The following is a 26,278-nucleotide window of genomic DNA, read 5'->3' on the forward strand; positions in this document are numbered from 1 at the left end:
GATACACTGACCTTTGCACTACACTTATTTTGAGAACCAGATGAACTACAAAACATTAGCAATGCACGTACCTCTCCGCATGTGCTATCGCTTCATTGCTGGTCCCTCCCTCAAAGCTTTGATGTATTTCGAGTCAACTGTAATCTGAAAATCAGTTTCTTTAAACACAATGAGCTAAACATGTTTACTGTAATGTGAATACAAACACAACATTAAAATCTTTTAGTTTATCCTCTACCGAGGTACTGCTTGCAAAGATACATCTTTATGTTGAACATAACAAAAAACTTGGAAAAATTTATTACCAACTTTAATAGCAACTTTACATACACAGCTGGATCCAAATACAAACCACAAAATTAAATGATGCTATGTTCATCACATAAACGCCAAACACTACTACGTTATACAAGAACAACTAGAAATGAATTAATGAAGTTATCTTTACAAGTAGTGTTCATCAATACCTGTTACAGTAATCTCTGTACACAAATAATGAAATATAAAATATGTATATACACAAGAATGTCACAACATTTACTTTTTACAGTGGAAAAGCAAATGCTGCGACTACATATGGCATAACATAGCATAAAATAAACTGAAATAGTGAACAACTTCACACAGAAGAATGTTATAAAATCAAACAGCACAGCATATGCAAACCTTTTCACGAGTCCTGCATCTCATTCGGGTATTTAGTTTTGCCAAAACTAGTAACCACAACCGTCTATTTTCTTAAATACAAAATGTGATATGATTCTAATTAATATTCTACAACCACTTGTATTCTTTTCTATGGCTAGTAAACATATAAATTTTACAACATCTTTTAGAAAAACTGCCAGTATTAACAATTCACATTTACAGAATTATCATCTTTCTATGTACCATACATAAAGAAAAATATAATGTGAACAGACCAAGTTCTTTCTCGGTGTTATCAGACAAAAGAACATTTTCCCCGACCACAAACAAATTCAAATAAACATGTTTCTCTATCTTGATAAATATCCATGTACAAATATATTTTGTAACCTACTCCATCTTCTTCTTATTCCCAAGACATTTCCACTTTATGTGGGTTGTCCAACTGCATTGAAATCTTTACACATCCAGTGCCGTGTTAATATAAATGAAAATCGAATTTCCCAGATAATGAATGTATCGTATGTGCAACAACCCCATGTATTTGTGCAATGCCACACCAGTGAAATTAATTCTAAGAACCTAAGTCAAATAAGAAATACATGTGTATATCTGTTAGTAAAAAGTAGAGCTTTTAGTATTGAACTTACACAGAGCTTAAATAAAATGAAACAGCTTTATAACTCCTAAAAACACACTACTTTAACACATTTAATTTGTTATTACAGCTACTTGTTAAAACATGATTCATGTGTATACATAACGGGAATTGCAGGTAGAATTCTTATGCCCAAACCGCCCCAGCAACTAATATTTAAGACAATTTAATTTTATCTTTTGGAAGATACCATTACCACTCGGCATATTCCAACATCTACAAATATGAAAGCAGAATTTAATTAATAGTTTCTGTGCAATTTGCTACGCTGCATAGAGATGCCCGACATTTCATAAACAGTTTTAAAACCTGAAAAAGTGGAAAAATACAAATACATTGTCTCATGGAATAGCATTAAATTTTCAAATAAATATAAATGAAAAAATGTGTCACTAACTCACGTTACCCAGACATTTATCAGCATTATAAAATCATTTTACAGAATAAACATATTAGGTATGACAGTGCAAGAAACTGGCAGTCAATTCAATCGTTCTGCTACGTACGATGACAAGGGGCAATAAACATACCACACAAAATGGCATGGACAAAGTTGAACTCAGAAGAAATTTATGTATTACCAAATCCTGTTACAATACATAATCCAGGTCTAATTTATACACAAAGCAGTGGTCTCGGCAGCTATATACACATGTTGTATGTAAAAAGAAATTTAAGGAAAGAAAGCCCTTTACATTACAATCACCTTAATGTTTAACCACAAGCCCATCCTCATAAAAATGGTAACGTAGATAACTTTCAAAGCATGACCTGTAAAATATGAAGGAGAAAAACGTATGCTGTGAAAAATGCCCACATCAGACAACAATGTACATGAAAGAACATTTATGAAAGCACTTGCTGATGGGTTCTATCAGAATCAAACAAAATTTCATACTGCGTCACTTGCGTCAGACACCAGTTCCATCATTGACGGTAGTGGCTCCATTTTATTATCAGTTGTAACTGTGTCCACAGACTCCTCTGGAGACGAACATTTTAATACAGTATTGCCACTATCTTCTGTTATGCATGTGTCTAACATCGTATTCCCATCCTCACTTTCATCAAAGTCTTCGGCAGCCACTGCCATGGTACCTTCACTGTCATAACTCCCATCACCGTCATCTGTGTCGCATGGCTTCATCTTCTTCTCCAAACCGTCTGTTGCCGAGGATGCTTTCCTCTTCAGACGACTAGCAGGTACTTCACTACCAGATTCCTTTCCTGACAATGCTGACCTAGTTTTCCGAGGGTGGTATTCTGGCATGGCTTGAAGTTTCTCAAGGGCAGTTTTCAATGGCAAAAGACCAACAGCATATGGTATATCCTTACTCGGGGAAGAAAGAGCACCTTCGCCACTGTCAACACCAGTCTGAAGAACATTTTCATCTGCGTTTACACTTGGCAATGTCAATTCTGTTTTTTCTTGATTCTCTACAAGTATCACATCCTTTGTGTCATTCGATTCACATTCTGTTTTATCTTCTTCATCTGATTTCTTTTCCTGATCAGATTCACGATGAGAGACTTCAGTAGTTTCTTTACCTTCAATTTCTTTGACTGAATTCAAGTCTAATTCTGATGTTTCCTTGCTTAATTCAATATCCTGTGCTTCTTTACTGTGTTCGTCTGCTAAAACATTTCCTGTTACGCCTTGCTGAACAGTGTCTGGAATGAGCGATTCTAATACTGCAGCAGCAGATATTTCTGTTTCTACATCATCCTTCTGAACATCTGATTCTGAAGGAACTTCATCGGGACAGCCATTACTTGAAACCTTGTCATTCTCAACAACAGGGCATGTTAAATCTATTTCTGGCGTCAGTACACCGGTAGCTTCAGTGGCACCATAAGACGTATCTGCCGATACAATGTCTGATTCTGAAAGTTCTTCTGCTTTATCATGAATAACAGCATTTAATGTTGCTGTAGGGGATTCGGTTTCTGAAACTACATCAGAATCAGGCTGTGAGGAAACTAAATTATTTATTTCCATAGGTACTTTTTCTGTCTCATTGGTTACAGTTACATGTTCACCTGTTTCAGATACATCAATTTCTACACGTTTAGAACTTTCAGAAGTTTCCACACCAGCAGCTTCAATGTGCAAAGTATCAGCACCAACTGGTTCACTGGACTTGAGTACTGAAGTTAACGCTGATTCACAGGGACCTTTAATTTCTGCTATTCCACCCTGATTTATTTGTGTCTGAGCATCATTCTCAGATTCAACTGATTTTGTTTCAACCTGATTTCCTTCAGCTGATTCAGACAAATTTTCAGCTCCAAACGGAGCTTTATCATTTCCAGCGCTATCGGGGCTGCTGAGAGCTAGAGTAAAAGATTCATTTAAGGATCCCTCTGCTGTAGACTGACTCTCGTCTTCAACCTTTATAGACTCATCTTCCGGACTGAGAACAAGACGCAACTCTTCCGTTTCCTCATCGACAGAGCCCTCATTTGGGGTGCCATGGCCTTTGGCAAAACGATGTGAGATTATGGGTCTGACCTTCGTTGTCCCATCTGCATCAGTGTTAGCACAAACCTCCATTTCTGTATCACTCCCTTCACCCATCATTGCTTGTAGTGCCTGCTCGACAGACAAGCCACCTTCGGTGGGCAAGTCTGCCACCTTCTGTCCATCAACCATCCCAGATTCAGAGGCAGGAAATTGCTTGTTCTCTGCTTCATTACTACAAGCTTGCTCATGAAAGGTAAAGTCAGCTGTATGTGACAAAGGGTAAAGCATTCTGGGCTTCTGTGTGTTCTCTTTCGATTCCTTTACTGCAAACCCTTCCATCGCTTCTTCTCCGTAATTATCCCCAGTTATTACCTCATCAGAATGTAAAGGAGGTTCAGCAGTAGGCTGGGGAATAGATCCATTATCATCAGTCTCCATCGGAGTATTATTTGTTACTACTCCACTTCCTTCCATTACCAACTGATTCACTTCAAACTGGACTGGATTATCACTGCAAGCAACAGCAGCGACGATTTCATTTTGAGGAGCTCCAACCTCAATGTCCATTGATTCTCTTTCTTCAAGTGAAGGTAAACCTTTTGCCTTCTCTTTACCACTGGGCTCAGTTACACGTTCTTTTAAAGATTTGTGGGTAGAAGGCTGGACCAGGTCTATTCCCGTTTCAGCAACAGCTGGTTTTGTTTCCACCATGTTGTCATTTGCTTCTTTTACCTGCATCTGATCATCAACTGGAACATGATCAGTAACATTCATTTCTGCATCCACCAACTGTTCATCTGATGCCACAGGGGTTTCGACTTGGCCTTCAGTTACTTCCTGAACTTCCTGGACAATGAACTGAACGCCTTCTCCGCCGACAATGCTTCCATCTCCTACCTGTATCATTCCGCCATTCATGATATTCATGAGAACTTCTTCATTCACAGTCACATATGAACCATCACTGCTTTCCAAGAGAATTGGAACATCTGACGGAAGGCCTGCCTCTTTGAGCACTTCCATGTATTGAGTCATGGCTGAACCAGATCCCGCATTATCGTTATCAGCAACCTGATATATTATGTTCGTATTGTTACTCCCTTCTGCGGAAGTGCTGGCATTATCAGCCACCTGATAGATGATATTCTGGCCGCCAGAGTCATGTCCTGAGACCACGGTATTATCAGCTACTTGGTAAACAATACTTGTGGCATTACTGGGGTCCTGACCTGTAATAACACCTTCCTGCAATTGATAAACAATATTTGTCTCATTACTACCAGAGTCAATGGCAGGAACTGCATTTCCAGCAACCTGATATATAACATTCTGACTACCTGTTTCAGGCGTGTTTATGGAAGTTACCTGTGTCACAATATTTGTCTTTGCTGCAACCAATTTTGTGGAACCTGTTGGTTCTTTAGGCAATATTCTTGGAGCTGTTGTAACAATGTTGTTGAGGGGTTGTGGTGTCTGCCCCTTCGATAAAGGTTGTTCCACTGACACTATTTTCTGCTGCACGCATTCGGATGATTGAGTTACACCAGAACCAGTTTCATCTCCTGTTGACATCTCTTGCTGCAACATTTCCAGTGCCTTGCGGCTTGCTTCGGCTTCCTTCTGTAGAGCGATTTCTGCGTCTGTCAACACTTTCTCTTGGAACACAAAATTCACTTGTCTCTTCATTGGACGTCCCCTCTTGCAAGGACCTTCTTCTACGTAAAACATCTGTGATGTTAAGTCATCCTTTGCTGCTTCTACAACTTTCTCAGGGATAGCTGGTTGCTCCATTCCTTTATCTGACAGTTGTGTGGGTAATGCAACTGATGCAGACTTCACTCCCCCATTTGGAGTAAGAACAGGCACACGATCAATAACTTCTGATTTAGCAGCAGTTTCCTTGTTCTTCACAACTGAAGAATCTAAAGGACATGACCGTGAAGGCTCCACGGTGACAGCACCACCAGCAGAAATACCATGATGGAACCTAACATTCTTACTGACAGTGTGGAACGTATGTTTGGGAAACTCGCTGCCTGACAGTGACAGCAAAAGCTGTGCTGTGTCAGTTTGCTGCTGCTGGTGATGGATGTCTTGGCGAAGTGGCACTGATTTTGGCGTAGTATGGAAAATAGTTTTAGCAGTTGTTGCGGTGTGTATGTCACCTCCATGACCATGCGCATGAGAACCAGCCGCATGTGTTGCGGAGGACAAAGTTTTCAATCCACTTGCCACAAATGTCTGCTGCATACCAACACGTTTTGATCTGCCAACGAAAGCTTTCCTTGCTGAATCGCCTACAACAAAAATAATAAGTTTTAAAGAAAAATAAATCATAAGCCTCTACATGACGGCACACTGCAGCATAGGAGAAGAACACCTGTGACCAAAATATTCTGTGTGAACATTTTCAGCTGCTTTGCTTCTTTAAGTTCACTTTATCATCTATAATGTTATTAATAAGAAGTAGCATCAATTTCTGATATAATTCTTCTTCATCCTGGAAATTGCTAGTGTTGATTAGATGTCTTCACTGGAGAAAAACATATAGTTAAGCTATTCATTACCATTCAGACATCATGAGCCACAAACATGACTCGAGTCACTCATTCTAATGAACCCAACAGAGTAGGTGCCCCCTTCACTACACCTGAAGACAAAGACAGATCCAGTTGTAAAACAGTGTGTATTTGATAACATTAGATGACACAGAAGGTCCAAAAACCAATCAATCCAGAAGGTACAATAAAGTTACAGCCACGTGCAACGTGAAGAATTTAGTTCCAAAACTCACTCAGTCTCTTTTCCATATTTTATGCGTGGACTTCTTGATGAATTACTAAATTCTGCCTCATAAAGGTATACTTCCCCAAAACTGTGTTGAATAAAAAGTCTGAATTTTTAACTCACTCCTAAAATTGTAACATGCTAATAAGACACATTACCATTGATTGTAGTTGTCTTTGGAGTTGTGGATGTTAATCCCAGGGCCTCCTTTGTCATAGCAGACAATCCCTTCACCTAAAACAGTGATTATAAAATTTTAATCAGGATGAGAGGATAAACTCCAGCTGTAGAGACTTTTCATCAGAGTGCACAAGCAGATAACTTTTTAGCCGCATGGTATTTCCAAACGAGCTGTCAATTTTGGTGCACACAAACTGAATCCAATTAATGTGAATCATATGTTCCTTTACAGACCTACAGCAATGAGCTCATAACAATATTGACGTTCTAGAGGTTATGAAGTTAGATTCATTACAAAACAGTTAATGTGGTTGCGAGCATAATGACAAAACATTCATGTAATATCAGTGCAAACAGCTGATTTTAAATTCTGATGTACAATTAAATAAGATGACTGATCTGGACTCTGCACATCATTTATCAGATGATGGTGATCACAACAAATGAAGTGTAGCAAAATTTAACAAGCAAAAACAAATCTACAGTGATCAGTTCACGACTTCAGTTCCTGGATAGAACTGTATCATCGCACCTCACATTAGAGCAGAATTTTCATCAGTTGACAACAGTATCTATCCTAAACCATGTGAATAAAACCCTTGCACACCATTTCTCTAAGATTCATTTTAATTTCAACCAAAATATTGTTTACAATCTCATCTCTCAGATATGCATTACATTTCCCACCTCTTCATTCTTGATTTGATCATTCTAACAATATTTCATCGTAAAGTACAAACAATGAAACTTTTCGTCCACACACAAATTTTGGTAATCTCTTTTGAGATCTTGAAAAAAAATAATTACTGCATACAATGGGCGAGATGTTATAGTTGCCTCAAATGGCGTTACAAAGAAGTTTGTGTAATCACAGCTCCAAATACTTTGTCCCTTTCACTTGCTAGTTATGTGATTACTTTTATGAAGGTAAAACATTTCTGTGTTTGTAATATTACTGTACTTAAGTCAAACACTCACCTGGAAAAACTTTGCAGCTTGCAGTAACGCCGATAAGTTATCTTCGGTTACACTTGTCTCGCCACAGTACATAAATTCTATCAGTGATTTCAGCACCGAGAATTGCATATCCTTCAATACTATCAATGGGTACATACCGAGTTGACGCTGCAATATCGTCTGTAACATGAAATTCTGAAGTGTCAACACAACAGTTTCTAACCACAGCGTGCAGCAAACATTTTAACAGCAGCTTCAAAAGAACTTATAAATTATGTAATTAACCCCTAACCTAGGTACCATGCTATGTATAGGGTACAGGTCCTTTTAAAACACAACCCTAACTACTACACACATACCCCTTCACACAAAAAAATATAAAATTCATGAAGCAGGATCCTAATGTTGTAGCTGCTGCAATGCTTGAAACTGGCAGGGTCATAATTTCATCTATTATATTGTTTGATGAGCATTTATAACACACAAACACTTCCTACGTCGCAAAATGTTGTTACTGTACTGTTCGCCTTATTCGGTGTTTCAATGTTAGGATACAAAAAACTAAATGCTTCACAAACAGCAGCAAATGATTTCGATGCAAATTAACGTTCAAGAATGAACACACATTCTGCCTGTGAATACGCCATGTTTGCACCATCACAAATTCTGTGCAAATGGCATGAGAAACAAGGGTGGCCTTGACTATACTATAATATACTGTAGTATATAATTATTTTTTGGTTGCATTTTAAATAGTACACCCTGCAGATGTTTATGGAACATGAGGGTAAAGCTCTGCATATTTTCACAATATATAATGTGTGTGTGTGTGTAAAACTACACAATCTGATTAAATTTATCACCAAAAATCTACAAGAATGGTATCTTATTTATTTATTTAACAATACTTTTAACAGATCTAATTATATAGCATCAAATTATAGCCCTACTACAATTCTTTAGTAGGACATCAGCCATTATCTGTCACTTAAGAAATTAAAATTCTAAAATTTACTACACTTCAGAGATTGACTTTGTCTCCGTCTTCAGGCAACAATGTACCACCGTGTGGGGAATGTCAAACAGCCTTCATCACTGGACCAGTGAGTTAGGTACAATTTGCGTGATGACCAAGACAGAACCAGTCTGTGAAAAAGAACAATTTTAGAATTCTAATTTTTTTTTTATGTTTTAAGAAACAGACAATCGATAATGACCTCGAAAAGTCTCGTAATAGTGTTACTGTACCAATGTCAAAACCTTTACAGCGACTGTATGATTAAGTGAATAATAAACAGCTGAGGATGAAACCCCTGTAACCAGGCTGTACTCAGTCACTATACTGACTGATATACCATGGCATATTGTATTTCTAGCAGTCTTCCTCAATATACAATGGAAAAATCAAACAAAAATTATATTACCATCTGCTCTTCATGACTTAACATACAAATACACAAAAATGTAAGTACGTCGGTGGTTCAAAATTGAAAGTGTTTTACCTGTTTTGCATCACACAGTCTTCTTGAGGTTCTCTCCCCCTACAGACATGCACTATATATATATATATACAGCAATATCTTTAAAAATCACCTTCTAGGAAGATGGACCTACAACCCAGTTCTTATTTATACTATTACTTGCTGTCGATGATGAAGTAACTTGTGAGCACGTACACTGCTGTAACTGCTGGGAGTGTATATAACTACTTTAAAGGAGATAACGTCATCAGTTTGTCAGAACTCTCACTTGAGTTGCAGAACAGAAAATTGGCAAACAGAAACAGAACAAAGAGTTTCAGAAAAGCCTGAAAAATGCTATTCTGAAGCTCAGAACACAAGCACTGATAAGACATTTCTTGGATGTTAGAAAAATATTTGTCATAAACAGAAAACAATTTTGAGCAGTCTGGTAACACATATGAAGCCGAGGTTACTTGCAGTGACTCCACTTTCAAAAGGAAAATACGATATTTTAATTAAGCTGTCCAACATTTAGAAACTGACAATTGGCCAGGAGGCAAATTTTATTTACGGAGATAGCGAAACCATTGAAATGGCCAAACTGTGGTTGAGGTGGTAGACAGTGCACGAGGGTTTACAGAAAATTTAAAGAAGAGGGAAGCACGTTTCTGTAAATCTTCAAATACTCGTAACTGTTGTGAAAATGATTCCAGTGTCAACAGCAGAATGCAAATGAAGCTTAAGTGGAATGAATTTATGTATGTCACCTCAACATGTTTTACTTCAAATTTGTCATTTATCAACTTCATTCTTTCATTCTATTATTTCTTTGTCTTTTTAAATTAAATTCTGATGAATATGTGAAGACTTAGCGTCCGAGTTTTAGAAAGTGTGCTAAAGCAACCACGTGTAGGTAAAAGGAGGAAGTGGCAGAAGAAAATAATAAATACGGTTCACTGTGGAACATTTTACATATTATCAAGTTTGCCTCACAGTTGTCACATTGATAGAATGTTTTATAAAGACTTGGCTCGGCAGCTCTCTGTAGCATAAAACATGAAGTTTTGTATATCAAATGTAGGAAAGAGAAAATAGTATTTCCCATCATTTTTTAATATTAAGCTTCATAGTGCAGTGAAACCAGCAACATTTGTTATACAGTGCCAAGTAACTTACAAATCAATGTTTAATGAGCTCACAGACCTGAGCGATAACACACTTTTTGCGAACCTGCATCATAAAAGTTCCCTTTACATGAACTCAACATTCCTCAGCCATTCCAAACCGATGTCTGAGCATCTACCTAGTTCCAAAAAGCCATTTTCACCCTTAAACCTGTTGTCCCCCCAGGAGTAAATCTACAACAAAAGTACAAAGCATAAACAAGGAAATCTGATGTCGCTTCTGACTGCTGACTGAAAATTCATAATGAAATATGTGACAAACATCTGTGAATACAAGATTCACTATGCACTCAAAGCATATCACATGTATACCTTAAGATACCACATATTTACACTAAAGTTTTATAAGCAGAGTTAAAAAAAGAAAGACTTTTATGGCTGATGTCATAACTTTTTCAGCAATATACTAAATTGGTGTTGCACTACAAACTGTAAATAGGGATCCGTCTACTATTAGTATTAAATAGGAAAAGGATGTCAGTTTCTAATGTACTCTGTGGTTTTCAAAAAGCCGTTTCACCAATTGTGAAAACAAATGTTAAGTGGCACACTACTTACATAAATATTTTAGTTCACTTTTCATTGGATTGTGATAATTTTGATAAAATATGCATATCTGGAGTCTGTAACTTCCAAACAGAAATCCATACAAATATTTCCATAATAACAAACTAATTTTAAAATAAAAAAATAAACGGTCCAATTATGTCACAGATTTATCAAAAGTTTATTTCTAAAACCAGGGAAGGTACTTAAATTAATTTTAAATTTTCTTTGAATGTCCAAGCTCACTGTACAGCTAATCAAAATATGTTCACTATCATTTGTATCCATACAAACCATTTCTGGAAGCACATACAAAATGTACTGTTTCAAATAAGTTGCACTTAAAACAGTGGAGCTAAAAATTATATTAATGTTTAGATAAATTCAGTTAGCCTAACATCATCCTGTGTTATGCTTTGTCACTGTGCACTGTGCAGCAGAGTTATTAGCACTCTTTCATACATGGGAGGTCTCAGATTCAAATCCTGGCCCACAGACCAGCTGTTCTGAACAAAGTTTTTCATTATTTCACTCAGTCCCACCAGTTAAATGCTGGGAAAACATCTTAAATTAGGTAATGATCACTTCTTACCATATCCCTTAGAGTTTTTTGCCGATCCTGCCATTTGATGCTACATAGACTGAGCTATTGGAGAGTGTAATTATATGAATAAAAAACCAGCTTTGTCAGGCATAATCAGTCATTTCAACGCTTGAATCTTCTGTGTCTGGCATTTGTTTACAAATATAAAGTCTGCAGATGATCCTATTCACTAAATTATGTTTACAACATCCATATTTGCTCAACTTACTTGGGTCAATAGTGACAATTCTCACAACATAATACATACCTCAAAATAGGGACTACATGCTGCAAGAACTGCACGATGAACTCGTAATGTGTGTGTGTTGCACATTAATGTAACATCAACCAATGTCTGATGCTCCAGCAGCTGGCCCAGACGAGTGGCAAGGTGCGAAGGGTGTTCTTCCCACTGCACCATAAACCTTGTGCCTCCCATCTTTTGGTACACCTCACCACCTACTGAATGCGAAAATGTGTTTTACTAGCCAATCACTGAAAGTACATCATGACTGTCTACTCCATTCCAAGATGGAGAGACATACACCCATGCAGCCACACGTAACCCCAAGATTACTGTTTAGGCTGTCCATTTATGGTTTAACACATTGCGATTATCTTATGTAAATCTCCGAAAAAAACCATTAGTATGATATTAATACACGTCCATGACTTTCGGTTCAAACCAAAACGTATGCACCTCGGTCTCGAAGCACATATATCAATAAGCATTTATTAAGTATTCCTAAAAAGTTCTTAAAATGAATAATAATAGCATTATAAAACAATAAAACGCTTATACGAACCTATTGCACGATGTAGAAAATGCACCAATGGAATTTATATATTGTAGCCAAATATTCATGTAGAAAACAACGACAACCGCCATTAGCAAGCTCGGCGGAGATTATCGACACGAACGCTCTCTACATGCGCAGTAAATGAAAAAACAAGTGACGCCAATCTAAGCGGGCGAGATGAATATGGTTGGCAATATGTTTATTTCAATCTGTGATTCCAGCCATTGTAATATTACGGTCTGAAACGTAAACACGAAAGCCATCTAGTAGGTTTGACACTCTGTATGGGCAACGTATAGATGCAGGCACATCTATTTTTATAATTCTTCGGATAGAGAATTTAACTGGTTTCAATAAAAGTCCTTGTATACTTGCCTGGTTTCTGTGAAGAACCTCCAAAATTAACCAAGTATTATACCAAACGTACTATTAGATTAAACTAGGTTATGAAAATCCAATACAGTAAACTCTCGGTTTACGATCGAGTTCCGTTCAAAGATGTTCGTTATACGTTTTTGTTATGTGTATCTTACATTCCTGAGCCTTTACGAAGCGTATCGTATACGTTAGCAGCCATTTTAAAACATTAAAATCATGTACTAAACATCGAATGGTCTGTACAATACGTTTTATTGTAATGTATGTATGCGTTATGGTTTCTTTACTACGAGAAAACATTCTACGCGGCGTGGCATGAAAACCAACATTTTTTACTGGCTAGATTAGTTTTAATATCCAAGAACAGTTCAGTATAATTATCATATAATAATTTTCTGATAATTATTGCAATAAATACATTTTAATTTTTTTTGTTTCTTTAAATCCTACAATTATGTTCACTATACATTTGGCATTTCGTTTTATAAGGAACTCTATCTATTGGCGAATTTAAGAAACTTTGAATGAATTGTGACGTTCATTATAGCAAATATTCCTAAATTGAGCGTCCGTAAACCGATAGTTGCATGTATTGGCGAGGGCATGAACTGTAAAATAAGTGAATTGCCGCGCCATGCAGTGGAAAGGGCCTAAACTAATGTAGAGATAAGTGAATTGCCGCGCCATCTGCTGGGAAGGGATAAACTAATGGGCCCGCGAAAATTTTCTGACCCGTTTACCTCCTTGGGTATCCTGTAACCCGGATAGAAACATCGAAAACTCAAAGCTAGGAGACCTGCTCTGCCCTCTTTTGGTAAAGACATGAACTAATGTAAAGATAAGTGAATTGCCATGCCATCTGCTGGGAAGGGATGGGCCCGCGAAAATTTTCTGACCCGTTTACCTCCTTGGCTACCCTGTAACCCGGATAGAAACATCGAAAACTCAAAGCTAGGAGACCTGCTCTGCCCTCTTTTGGGCAAGACATGAAATAATGTATAGATAAGGGAATTTCCATGCCATCTGCTGGGAAGGGATAAACTAATGTGTCCGCGAAAATTTTCTGACCCTTTCACCTCCTTAGATATCCTGTAACCCGGATAGGAACATCGAAAACTCAAAGCTAAGCGACCTGCTCTGCCCTCTTTTGGGCAAGACATGAAATAATGTATAGATAAGGGAATTTCCATGCCATCTGCTGGGAAGGGATAAACTAATGGGCCCGCGAAAATTTTCTGACCCGTTTACCTCCTTGGGTACCCTGTAACCCGGATAGAAACACAGAAAACTCAACGCTATGTTACCTGGTTCGCCCGCTATTGGCAGAGACATGAACTAGTGTTAAGATAAATAAACTGCCGCGGCTTATACTGGCGAGGTCATGTAAAGTCAATCTCAAGAAATAATTCTGGTACCATGAAACCATCCCTTCTTACCAATATTCACCATTACCTCCCACAATTTAACATGCCACTCCCATTTTCTAGTTAAGTGAAATGTAACTAAGTTGTTTGTAAAATGGTGTGCATGATACATGATAAAGTCAAAGCATTAGAGGAACATATGTAGCAGTTTAATATTGAACAGTGCAGGGAGTTACTAAAGTAAGCCAATTTGCCTTAAAAGATATTACCAATGAACTAAATTTATTGGTATGAATGTGAATTCAAGTTATATATTGTGACAATGAAATATTGAACACCGCCCATCGCTCATTAGTTATAATCCACTAGTTTCTCTTAATGAGGAGATAAGCCAAAATAAATTATAGTATTATTATTTCAGTACAAAAAGTACAGTACTGACAACAATGAAAATGGTCCCCTCCCACTAACTTATACTTTTATTTACCTTTGTACATTAAAGACAAAAATACGTACCTACAAATGGACTTAATTTGCATGTACATCCCTAATATTTAAGAGAATAGCAGTATTCTATCTTGCACTGTATGCTGAAAGAAAATATTTTCCTTCATAGATTACTTTGTGATGCCAAACCAAATTCATGTATGCATATATTTTCTAAAAGTAGCAAATGCTCTGATCTTATTAGAAATCATATTACAGTAAAATGTAAAAGAAGTACAGTACTTCAGTCTTATCAACACTGTTTATTAAGAATAAATAATTGTAGCACATTGTAGCACCTACATAATAGGCTGATATAAGAAAAATTGTAACAGTAATTTTGAAAATTCTTAAATAATCCAACTCTGAAGTTGACTTACTGTTTTTTACAGTAACAAAGAAACATACTGATAAATTAATATTTACATGGTTATTTATGAATCAAAATGTAGTCTGGCTTGAATTTGTTAAAAACCAAGGCATTGAAAGGATTCAAAGTTCTCACAGTAGTAATGATGACAACTATGATCTTCAGATTTGTCACACTGTGTAGCCTTGTGGGCGGTTACTAATATTTAAGACAATTATACTCCTTCCATATTGAAGGTATGGAGGCAGTATGTCACTACAAGACCACAGTGTCACAACCAACAAAACCACAATCAATATTGTACTGAAGAATTTGAGATGCAGAATGTTACTTAAAAGTTTTTATAATGCAATTACACACAAGGCAAAATAAATAATTGAGAAAATATTAATAAATAAAGAATGGGGAATAACTATGTAACCATCATAATGAACCAACAGAACACTTCATGATCAAACAGCTATGAAGTTTCAACAGATTTTATATATATATATTTATATATATGTATATACATACAACAAATAGCTGATTTTATCATAAAATTATCACTTTGTAAGTTTTATAATTTATGGCTACAGGAATATTTTTCCATTTTATGCCCTTAAAGTAGCCACAAGAAATGTTATGAATATAAAGGAAATACAATAAACACATAACTATACCATAATGCACTTATCTACAAATTTGTAATACAGGATTCCAAAAGTTATTATACTGATTTAATTAATTTAATTTCAAATATGACATTGTCATTTTTGTATCTTGATTTCAAGTTGGCACAATCAAACGTTTTTTATAAATATCTACATGTTACAATTGTGGTAGCAACTAACACGCTTTTGGCATTGCAACAATTGACAATAATCAATATACAGAATGTATGCCTTTATATTACCAGTTCATACAACTTTCTGTAACTATAATTCAGTAAAATATACAGACTACAACCATTAACCAGAATCAAAGCCACTGGCATGAAGAAATAAACTTAAAACTGTAATGGTCACTCATGAAGTCAACGAAGATGCAGATTGTTACCAACTACAGATGACATGTGAACAGCATTCCTTACCTCTTTAGTCACATAACACAAGCAGTAGATGTACATACAACAGTACTGCAAGAACCTATAACAATAAATGTGAAATAAATCAAGGAAGAACAAACACATTTTATTAATTAAAAAATACAAAGAATATTATTTTGACCTTAGTGAAGAAACAAGTAAATTTACTCTGAGCTAATGTTAGTTCTGTCAACTTTCAAAAATTTACTTTTATGATTATTCACTTGACGGATACACTGAACGGCAATTCATAAACCATTTATCTAATTTTTATTAAATTTAGTCATTTTCACAGTATTTGAATTACAAAGGTTCTGTATAAGTCACAACTGTAAGATACAGATAAACACTCCGTATCATAAAATGTCATAGAAGTAGTTTTCTCTTTTTGTTTTTAACTGAAATGAGTTATGAAAGAAAGACTTGATGATCTAAAGATCAAAATTTGTTAAGAGCACAGTTGTACTGTTTAAGATTTAGGTTATGTTCACTAGTTCTTGGATTCAGTAAGATCAAATACTTTCAGAGACTGTACCACAAACTGCAGGCAACCTATTCGAGAAGTCTGACTAAAGGGGAAGAGTATTAGTAGACATAAAACATTATAACACAATATGATCTATCAAAAAAGAAAAGTTTTGAAAAGTAAACAAATGATAAATGCATCAGATCTAAGAAACACTAGTAAATGGAAGACCTGATAGTACAGGGGATAAAAGAAAAAAAAGCTTATCACATATTTTGTGTGATGATGACAGTATTAAGTGTATGTGCCAAATATTCTTATAAAGCAATTTTATGCATCCAGCAAAGTGTTTCCATTAACAAGTACAATGCACAAGAAAACATTCTTCCTATTAACATGTACAATGTATTTTAACAGTTTAACAGAGGAACCTAAATAGCATGCAAGCTGCTCACTCTGTCGTAAAATACCATTTTCCTACTGCACAAATTTATTACCAGGAGTCAAAACATCTGTTTGGGCATTTTGGATAAAACATTTAATTTGGTCAATGCTTGGTCTATTTTCATAGGTGGAATGTCATAAATACTGAATTTGTTCTGTTGTGTTCATTTTGTAAAGTACTGCACAGAGGTTCACTGTTATATTTGTGACCTTCTTACTGCCTGTTCATACAGCGAGTTCATCCACACTAAGCAAATGATTCAAGTAAAATAATTTTACTTATCTAATGTTATGATAGATGTCGAAAGCAGCGCCTTCAAACATCTGAGCACCTGCCACAGTGACGTCACAAACACTGACGCAGATTCTGATCTACAAAATCGTATGAATTATTTCTGCATGATTTTTCTTTGTTTCTCCACACGGATAAAGGGAATATGGTGTGATGTGTCACGCATTAAACTAAACAGATATGAGAGTTACAATATTGGATAATGCCTGTCTCTTGATGAGAATCAGCATTTTAGCGGGACAGTGCACACACAAATATATAAAAAAATGAACCTGTTCTCACTAAAACTGAGAACCCTTGTGCTTTAATCTTTTCCTGTACCTAACACTGTAGAATGTACTAAATACAAAAAACTGTTGTCACACCTAAAGTAAAATAAATACTGCAAAAGAATTTAAATTAATTGTAATGCTGGTAGATGGACATCATGACATGCAATAAAGTGACTAATTACACAATAACTTTGTCTGAACATTGTAAATGCAATCATAATCTTAGACAGTATTTATGGTTTATGCAATTATTTGGAGTGCTGGAAAGTGTTAAAAATAAATTAATGCAACAATATAATCCTTTTCTAGTAACTGCTTACTTGTTATGACATTTTATATGACCAATACAATTTAATAATAATAAAATAACTTTCAGTTACCATTTCTGTTAACTTTTGTGACTCTGCAGATTTTACGTTTATCAAGAAAACATTACGTTGACTTGATACCTCTGGTGGTCAATGGACAAATCAATCTCTTTCATACTCCTTGTATACTGGAGCAGACACAAGACAAGCAGTGAACAGGTGGAAGTTAATATTTTCTGTCTTAAAGGCTGAATTCCTGTAGTTGTGTTTCTCTTGTTGACCAAACAAAGATTAACACTCAAGTACACACTTTCAAACAATTCAAGTAATTAAATTAAATATCATCTAACAAAAAGAAGGAAATTTAATGAATGTGTATAGCAAAAATGTATAAAAAATATAAAATTATGAGTATTCAATCTTGGCAACATGAAGTAAGCTAATAAAACTAAACATGTATCAAACTAATACATCTAAATAAGATATACATGCTGTTTATTGCAGTGTAATTATGCAAAACTTCGAAACACATGATTTTAAAAAAGAATAAATGTAACACAAGAAGAAAAATTCAAATATTAACAATTACAAATGCAGAACAATCTTTGGCATTCAACATAGTAAATACATATCTATATATATACATAAACACTTCCTGAAAATAATTCAAATTTTGCATGTCAAAAACTGTCAAGCAAACAAAGTTAAGAGCTAAAAAGATTAATTAAAATCAGCTAATAATAATTTGTTCGCCTTTCAATTTTGGTGAAATAAGTTGTACACAAAATATTCCTTCAATTTAACTTCTTCTTGAATCCAAGTTGAATCCATTATTGGTGTGATGTCCATATTTCATTTTTCACTCTTCTTCCTGAATGTAACAAAAATATATAATAAATATATAAGTGGTAGCATTACAACATTTTACTACAGGCTAATACACTGAAATAAATGACCAATGACAAATGAATCACACGAAGCAGCCAAGATATCCCAAGTTGACATATAAACATGCTTATTACTTTACGTACAAAAACAGTCATTTCTCAGGTCCATGACTCATACCTACTGCTTTTTGACCCACACTTGAATATCGTGGCAATGAAAATCTTCATTTAATTTCCTAATTTCACCAAATTTAAGTGCTCATAGGCAGTGACGACTTACTTTTCAGGGGTGGGGAGTAAACGTAAATCTGACTGTTTTAGAATGAAAGTATTCTTTCCATGAAGGTGTGGTGTTGTAATTGCGACTGCCGAAATGTTTTATGATCTTTACTAAAATGGAGATGAAATTAACTTTTTCAGAATTCAACAGAAAAAGTGATCACAGCAGAGTATACAGTGTCTTAGGTTAAACATTGTTAAATTATGTTTTTGGACTACTTTCTTTATAAAATTGTAATAAGATGTGCACAATTGTTCATGTACTTGTTTCAAATCCCAGGGATGACATTGCATAATATGACATGTCTAAGATTTGAAGTTATCATAGCATCACGACCCAGAAGACCACATTCAACGAAAAACACGCTGCCTCCATCACAAGAACAAAAGCCCAGAAACATACACATAAGGATAGCAGCCAGCCATGCTCCTTATATTTGCTAAAAAAAGAGGTGCCACATTAAGAACTTGTCGTTAGTAAGTGAACTAACAGCCAATAAATTTGAGATATAATTCAATTAACTATCCAGCACTGTGAAATTTCAAGTTCTCATGGAGAGATAATCGTCTTCTGGGGTGTTGTGCCATGCAGTCTGGTAGAAATTTACCGACATTTCAGAGGTTCTTGCCTCCTCCAGAATCACTGATGGAGGCAGCAAGTATATCTGAAACGTTGGTAAACTTCCACCAGACTATGGGGCACAACACCCCAGAATAAAGACATCTTCAACTGTTGAGCCATGCCTATTCTGTGTTCAGAGAGTTTACTACAGCTTTCCACCTTCGCAAAATAGTTCAGCAAACAAAACTTAGCCCTTGACACAGTCCAAATTCACAGACATAACTTTCTGCCCTGTTGGCCTGTCAAGTGTTCAAATAAACTAATCTGAAACAGGATTGTTAAAACCAGTCCAACATTCAGAAAACCATACTCTGGTAAAACATTTAAATGAATACAATTTTTTAAAATTAAAATAAACAGGATCTGGTTGCTATCATGTGACTAAATACACAGGCATTAATAATAATAATTATTACATTTTTATTTACTTGTGGTTTCTTTAATGTTGTCGGCAGTACTCAAAATACAGCATCAAATTATGGGATGATTAATTAATTAATTATCGAGTTGGGAAGGATATGGAAGCAGTCGTGGCCTAATCTGAGGTGCTATCACTCATTTTCTTGGAGAGACAGAGGAAAGGGAGTTAAAAACCTCAAGCAGAACAGCCAGTCTCTGGGCTGAGATCCGGACTTGGGATTACGAATCAGGAGTGCTTATCATACAGTGATGATGTAAATGATAACATTAATTTTAAACACACAGTTGAAAGCTCTGTTACAGGAGAGATGAACTTGTGTATTACGTTATAAGAAGGAATGCTGGCATGCCGAAAATAACATGCAAAACATCAAATCATTGTTCTCCTCAGAAAATGAAACCACCACCAGAAAATACCTTGAAAGATCATAAATTACATAAAAATTATGAACAGCACACATTATAAATATACAGAGATGTAAAACAGACTGATAAGAAAAAACAAAGAATTAAAATCAGTGTGAACACTTTAAATGAAGAAGCACAATATAATGCATCTTGATTGTAAAGAAATTAAAAAAATATGTGGTGCCATTTCTTATAATCAGAGAATATCGTCTTTGAAATTAAATTCTGACTTTCGCACATCCTTACCACCTTAAGTATTTCGAGAAATTTTGATAATCACATTAACTAAAACTGGAAATGATCTACAATATTTCATAAACCTGGATAAAATCTCAAGTGGCACTATGGAATCATTTTGTCTAAATACTCTGATTTTATCTCATCATCATTCTACCAATGTTCCACAGTATCCTAATAATCCATCATTATAAAAGTCCGCTTGAGCAAAATTTTCAAACATGAATTGCTGTAAAGGGAGGTCAGATTGTATATCAAATATCACAACGTAGAGAATCAATCACTGTCAGAACTATTCAGAGAATTTGTTCTGCTATACTTGGAACCCAAATTATATTTAACACTTCCTATTAAATTTCATCAATCAAGAAACATTCTATTGTGATAATATTTATACATCTGTAGTCCTATTTAATGCATAGTACACATGCCAAAGGTGTTACTCCATACCTTGGAATATATTTTGATTTACAGAGATCTTATCGTACACTAAAAACTGATAAGCGTTACAGCAACAATACCTGTAATAAATAAACAATATTAAATTGTTCTACTTTATGATTTACATGCAGTTAGTCACTACCACAATCCTATGTTTACACTATGTACAAGTATTAATAATTCATACTTAATAATCACATAAGTCACCTGAATCATCAGTAAAGACAAACAGAAACGGCAATAAATGCTGGAATACAACAACTAAATTCTTTTCTTCTCAGCTCTAGTATTGGAGATTTGGGCAACTCTCTTTCAACTGCATATGACAGTTCAGCCAATACGACAATAATTAAATGTAACTATTTGGAAATACTTTACAAAAGTTGTTTCATTCCACAGCATTAACTGTTGATATTATTTTTTTGAATACATATTATATAATTCTTACTATTAATAAAACTGTTTAACGAACACCGAATCTTCATCGGTTTTCAACATTCTTTTTAATTCATTGAGTATAGCTGCATCAGAAAAAGTTATCACATTACTTTTTCAATCAGAAAAGGCATGACCATCTCAGCCTTTTACGGTTAAATAAACCCATATGAGAACTGAAGATCACAGGGTATCACTTTTATTATGATGTTCATCTTCTGGGTTGTAATACCACGTAGACCTGTAGGTAGATACAAACATTTTGTAGGAACATACTGCCTCTGCCTTCAGCCCTCAAGATTGTACCTACCTAGAAGTCTACGTGGTATTGCAATTTAGAAGACCAATATCAGTGTATTCACCACTGAGAACCTAAAATCTCATACAGGGTACTATTACTTTGTCTTCATGTTTTCAACACAACAGCATCTACTGACGAGTTGTAGTGATCTTCTCTGCTGAGTCAAAGTTCCCCAAGACAGAAAGATGTTTCTGAGGATTATTTACAATATAATTAATCATAGGCAGTTCTTTCTGACTCACTCCAACAAGCAGGCTGTTTCAAACCACCTCCTTCCACCACAAAAAGCGAAGCATATATATTTTAATACAGATTATGTTTCTTGAAGAATGAAGGTCTTCAATTACACTTTTTCCCTGATCAATCTTTCAACAAGATTTGGAAGTAAATCTTAATACTGTACAAATATTTATATGGTATATAATCTGTTCCTCTAATTATATCCAATTTATTCTTAAAATTCTGATACATACAATAATTTCCTATGTACAACCACATGCCTTTCATCTCAATGTTAGTTGCAGGAAGCATAAGAAACACATTCACGCACACACACAAATTGACAATGACAACTTGTCACACGACAGTGCAGCATGTCATCAACCGAAGTTTCCCTTTTACATTTCAGTTTGTATGCCTCACTCATACATGGATAAATTTCAAAGCAGACGATACTGTTTACTTTTTTTAAATCTATTCTCATCGTTTCAAGGCATCGCTTATCTTTCTCACCCTCATCCCACATCCGCCCAATCTGAGACCTTAAGAAGTAATTTGATTGTGCATTATTAGTACACACATCAAAAGATAATGTATGAGAGTAGGGAGGATTATCAGCAAGTGACTGCAGACCATAAAAAGGAGCATTATCCAGAGCAAAACCTTATCTTCCTTTCAAAATGTTTCATATTACAAGACAAACATTATACTTTGTATAAACATATTCATCAAAGTCTTACCTCTGAATAAAGCTCCATGAAAAGTTATTTCCCACTTAGAAGAGAAGAAAAGCACAGTTATAAATCTCACCTTACAGAATTCATTCTCAATTTGCACCATCATTACAACACAACATCCTGCAGACTTTAAGATATGCTGATATACAATGAAATATAAACAAAACTTCTCATTTAATTAAGGTAACCACTACATTTATAGACATAAATTCAGTTTTTTAGCAAGAGCACATCAAAGAAGCCATTCTTTAATGCTGGTGTACTGTGCAATAAATTTAATGATGATGCAAAGATATTTAAATTTATATGATAGAATAAATTCGTAAATATCAATCAGATGTTAAAATAAAAACAACCCCACACTGCAATTTTTCAATACCATCTGCTTTTCTTCAATTTGTTGATGCCCAAGATACGTGAGACACATTCTGCAAGTATAGATGATATCACACTGTGAAGTATATTTCCTCTTTATTAATTAAATGCAATACCACATCTTGCTCACATGGCGTAAAACTCAACACTCACCTCCAATATTGAATGGTTTGATCTAATACTTTGTATTTGAAAAATCCTTGGTTCAAATGTCTGCCCAGAGGGTTTTATGACCTTCCTCATTCCCAATAGGTAAATCGTGTGATAGTATCTTAAAATAGGTTAAGACTGGTTTCTTATCATCTTCAATGTATACTGTATCACTATCCATTCAGTCACATATGTTAAATGTTATTAAATAAACATGACAGTCACTGCGCTTGTATGATGCTTGTAACACTCGGGTGATCAGCTGTATCAATCAGCACCGATGTGGTTGATCACCTGAGACGATTTTATAACAACTATTATTAATAAAAGAAATTCCAGAACTAACACAATCTTATAACAAAACATTACAGTTGCATTTTTAAATTATATTTCTCTATTACAGACCACCAATAGAAAACCTGTTAAAAGCATAAAATGTTCTAACTCACTGGCAACATGTTTCAACACAATTTATCATCTTCAGGCCAACCTCTACCTTATTTAATATAATCTCCAACAGTCACAGTGCCCTCAGTGTGGAAAGCTGCCTTCTGGGCTAGAAACTGTATCAAAGATTTCCCACTTTTAACCATTCAGTTCCAATATTTGGAGGTAAGTGGTCAATTTCATGCCATGGTAGCAAGATATGGAAAAATATTTAATTAATAGAGATGAAATACAAGTTATCTGGTGACTTATGTCATTACTTCATGATCTTATTTCAGATATCATTCCCAGTTAGAAACATCACATGAGAATAGGACTTATCCATCAAAGTTGCAAAACAGTGGATATTTCACATTCAGAAAGTCAAGACTTCAACCTTAAGAGCATCAGGGTCATACGTGTCTCTTTCAGCACTGAAAATCCAATGAAATAGTTTCTCTCTTCTATGTATTTTGCATTCATATACCATGTTTTTCATGAAACGCTGTACATGGAAATCTAGCAGTGTGAGGTCCAGCGACCATGGCGGCCAACTATGCAGATCAACACAGCCAAACCATCAATCAATTGCTTGTTTTTGGTGTCTGCTAAAATGTTGGGGTGCCTCATTATGTTGAAGTACAACTATAATTATGTTTTATGTGTGTCCAAATCATCTTGAATCTCTATCCATAGCTCCAAAACTGTCAAGAATCAGACTTACATTCATAAATAACCTAAAGAATAAAATCGTGAAGTGTTGACATTGAGTTACCAGATGCCTTTATATGTCTATAACAGAAAAATATAGCAACTTACAATTAATATTACCAATACAGTCAAACCTCGGTTCACGAACTTAATTCGTTCCTGAAGGTCCTTCGTAAACCGAAACTATTTTCCCCATAGGAATTAATGTAAAATGGATTAATCCGTTCCTGGACCGCAGATGATTGCTTATTTAAAATTTTACAACAGTACTTTGTGCACAAGTTCTTAACACAAAATCAATGGAAACCATTAAATCCATCACAAAAAAGATAAACACAACACTAAGCAGATCAAATATAGACGAAAATTTAATTTAGTTTTACCGTACCTGTATGGAGGAGAGTTGACGGCGTAAGTGGAAGGTGGTGAGGAAGTGAAATGTTGTTTGGAAGGGGATTCTTTTTCTTTTTTCTGTCTCTTGGCACCACTCGACTCTGCATCAGACTCACTGGGCCTCTGCCTCACTAAAAAGTTGCCCAGTGTGATTTTTTTTGGTCTACGTTTTAAGATGTTTCTAAAGTGACACGGCATTATCACTGAAAATGTTTATGCTGCGGCTTGCTACTGCTTTATCGGGGTGATATCGTTCCACGAAACTTTGTACCTCACCCCATTTTGCACAAATTTCACGGATCAAAGTAGCAAGATCAGAGACACGAACAACCATTTTCATGTTTGGCTATGATTTCTTTCTTAACATCTATCATGATATTGGTATTTTCTCTTCTCACTTTGCTGCTATCATTGTATTTCTTTGGCCCCACGCTGGATCATTCTTCTACGAATACTGCCGACGCTGATACTCCCAGCTTATCGCTCCACGATGTTGACGGCTTGCATGTTTGTAACTCGAGACACAGTACGTCATCCGAGACGCTTTGTGTTCAGAAAATTTGTTCATAAACTGAATTGTTCATGATCCGAGGCGTTCGTGAACCGAGGTTTGACTGTAATTTGAAACTAATACTTACTGTTCAAAAAATATTCCTATTGTCACGCAAGAGCATGTGGAAATCATAGTAATATTTCGCGGTGAATTTCACTGCAAGACTGAGAATGTGTTTATAAAGAGGATAAATTATAAATATGTAAAGATAATTGATTTAACACTTTTTTAAAAAGTCAATTATTGTATACAAAACTGCCCTGATCAAAAATAATGTACATGCCTCATTACTGTAACGTCAGTATTAAAAGAAAATAAGAAAATGAGATATATATAAAATCAAATTTCCAGCTCACATTTCATATTAAAAATACTCTTTGTAACAACACAGCCTCAACTTCACCTTGCTAAAGTGTGACATCATTTAAGGACACAGAACAAGTCTGGTAGTTAAAGAAATAACCAAATAATCCACATTATCATTAGGCATCACAGTACACATGCTGAGAACACTCCCATCATTCGTCAGCCTATATCCCCTCCATTGTCATGGTTTATTCCAGCACCACCTGCTGTACCACTGTAAATTGCAGCTCTGTAACTGTACCTATTGGTGGTGGGACTGGCTCGTCGGTCAGGGACTGAAGGAGGAATAATTCCACCCACTTCACCCCCTACCACTGCTACTGCCGCATCCATAAATGTCACAGCACCACTCTCATCCACCTCACCAATGCAAGTCTCCGCAAGTGGCGTTACCAGCTCTGGGTACTGAGAGATACGAGAACGTAGCAGATACGCGTAGGTTTTGTACCGCCTTAACTGTAGAGAAATCATAAATTATACACGTCTTACCAATAAGACAACACGTAAAGATCTTATACTCTTTTTAAGTGTGGAGAGATAAATCTACAATCACCAATATCTTCCAAATAGAAAAGAAGATATGCATAGGTTTTATACCGTTT

At 35.5% G+C, this 26,278-nt stretch overlaps 2 protein-coding genes across 6 annotated transcripts in view; both read right to left on the reverse strand.

The window, feature by feature from the left end:
* Positions 1-293: 293 nt before the first annotated feature.
* Positions 294-12,399, reverse strand: LOC147873954 (uncharacterized). Of its 2 annotated transcripts, none has more exons than XM_087347789.1 (5): positions 12,277-12,399; positions 11,739-11,929; positions 7,716-7,874; positions 6,716-6,791; positions 294-6,067 (listed from the first exon to the last, which is right to left on the reverse strand). In XM_087347789.1, the coding sequence occupies exons 2-5, from the start codon at positions 11,907-11,909 to the stop codon at positions 2,199-2,201; spliced, it is 4,275 nt and encodes a 1,424-aa protein (XP_087203915.1). In that variant the 5' UTR covers positions 11,910-11,929; positions 12,277-12,399; the 3' UTR covers positions 294-2,198. The 2 variants fall into 2 exon arrangements, with proteins under 2 accessions (XP_087203915.1, XP_087203914.1); XM_087347788.1 differs by having other exon boundaries at positions 11,739-11,932.
* Positions 12,400-14,741: 2,342 nt separating this feature from the next.
* Efa6 (Exchange factor for Arf 6) overlaps positions 14,742-26,278 on the reverse strand; it is a 58,497-nt gene continuing 46,960 nt past the window's right edge. For 3 of the 4 annotated variants that reach the window (XM_022058472.2, XM_022058482.2, XM_022058496.2), the window contains one exon: positions 22,168-26,132. In XM_022058472.2, the coding sequence (XP_021914164.1) occupies positions 25,836-26,132 (297 nt within the window). In that variant the 3' untranslated portion in view covers positions 22,168-25,835. Of the gene's footprint in view, positions 18,588-22,167; positions 26,133-26,278 lie in introns of those variants that run through there. The other variant, XM_022058490.2, reaches the window with a different exon arrangement.

The sequence above is a fragment of the Zootermopsis nevadensis genome, unplaced genomic scaffold (assembly GCF_977971745.1).
Source record: "Zootermopsis nevadensis isolate Lab colony 2312 unplaced genomic scaffold, Znev_1.0 Znev_ptg000012l, whole genome shotgun sequence".
NCBI lineage: Eukaryota > Metazoa > Arthropoda > Insecta > Blattodea > Termopsidae > Zootermopsis > Zootermopsis nevadensis.

What these genes read in the sequence shown, in the direction of transcription:
- LOC147873954 (XM_087347789.1), bottom strand. Translation starts at nt 11,909, where the DNA reads ATGGGAGGCACAAGGTTTATGGTGCAGTGGGAAGAACACCCTTCGCAC. An exon ending in AAGCTGCAAAGTTTTTCCAG is followed by an intron (nt 6,792 to 7,715) that starts GTGAGTGTTTGA and finishes TCACTGTTTTAG; the next exon opens with GTGAAGGGATTGTCTGCTAT. An exon ending in AAAGACAACTACAATCAATG is followed by an intron (nt 6,068 to 6,715) that starts GTAATGTGTCTT and finishes TTTTTGTTGTAG; the next exon opens with GCGATTCAGCAAGGAAAGCT.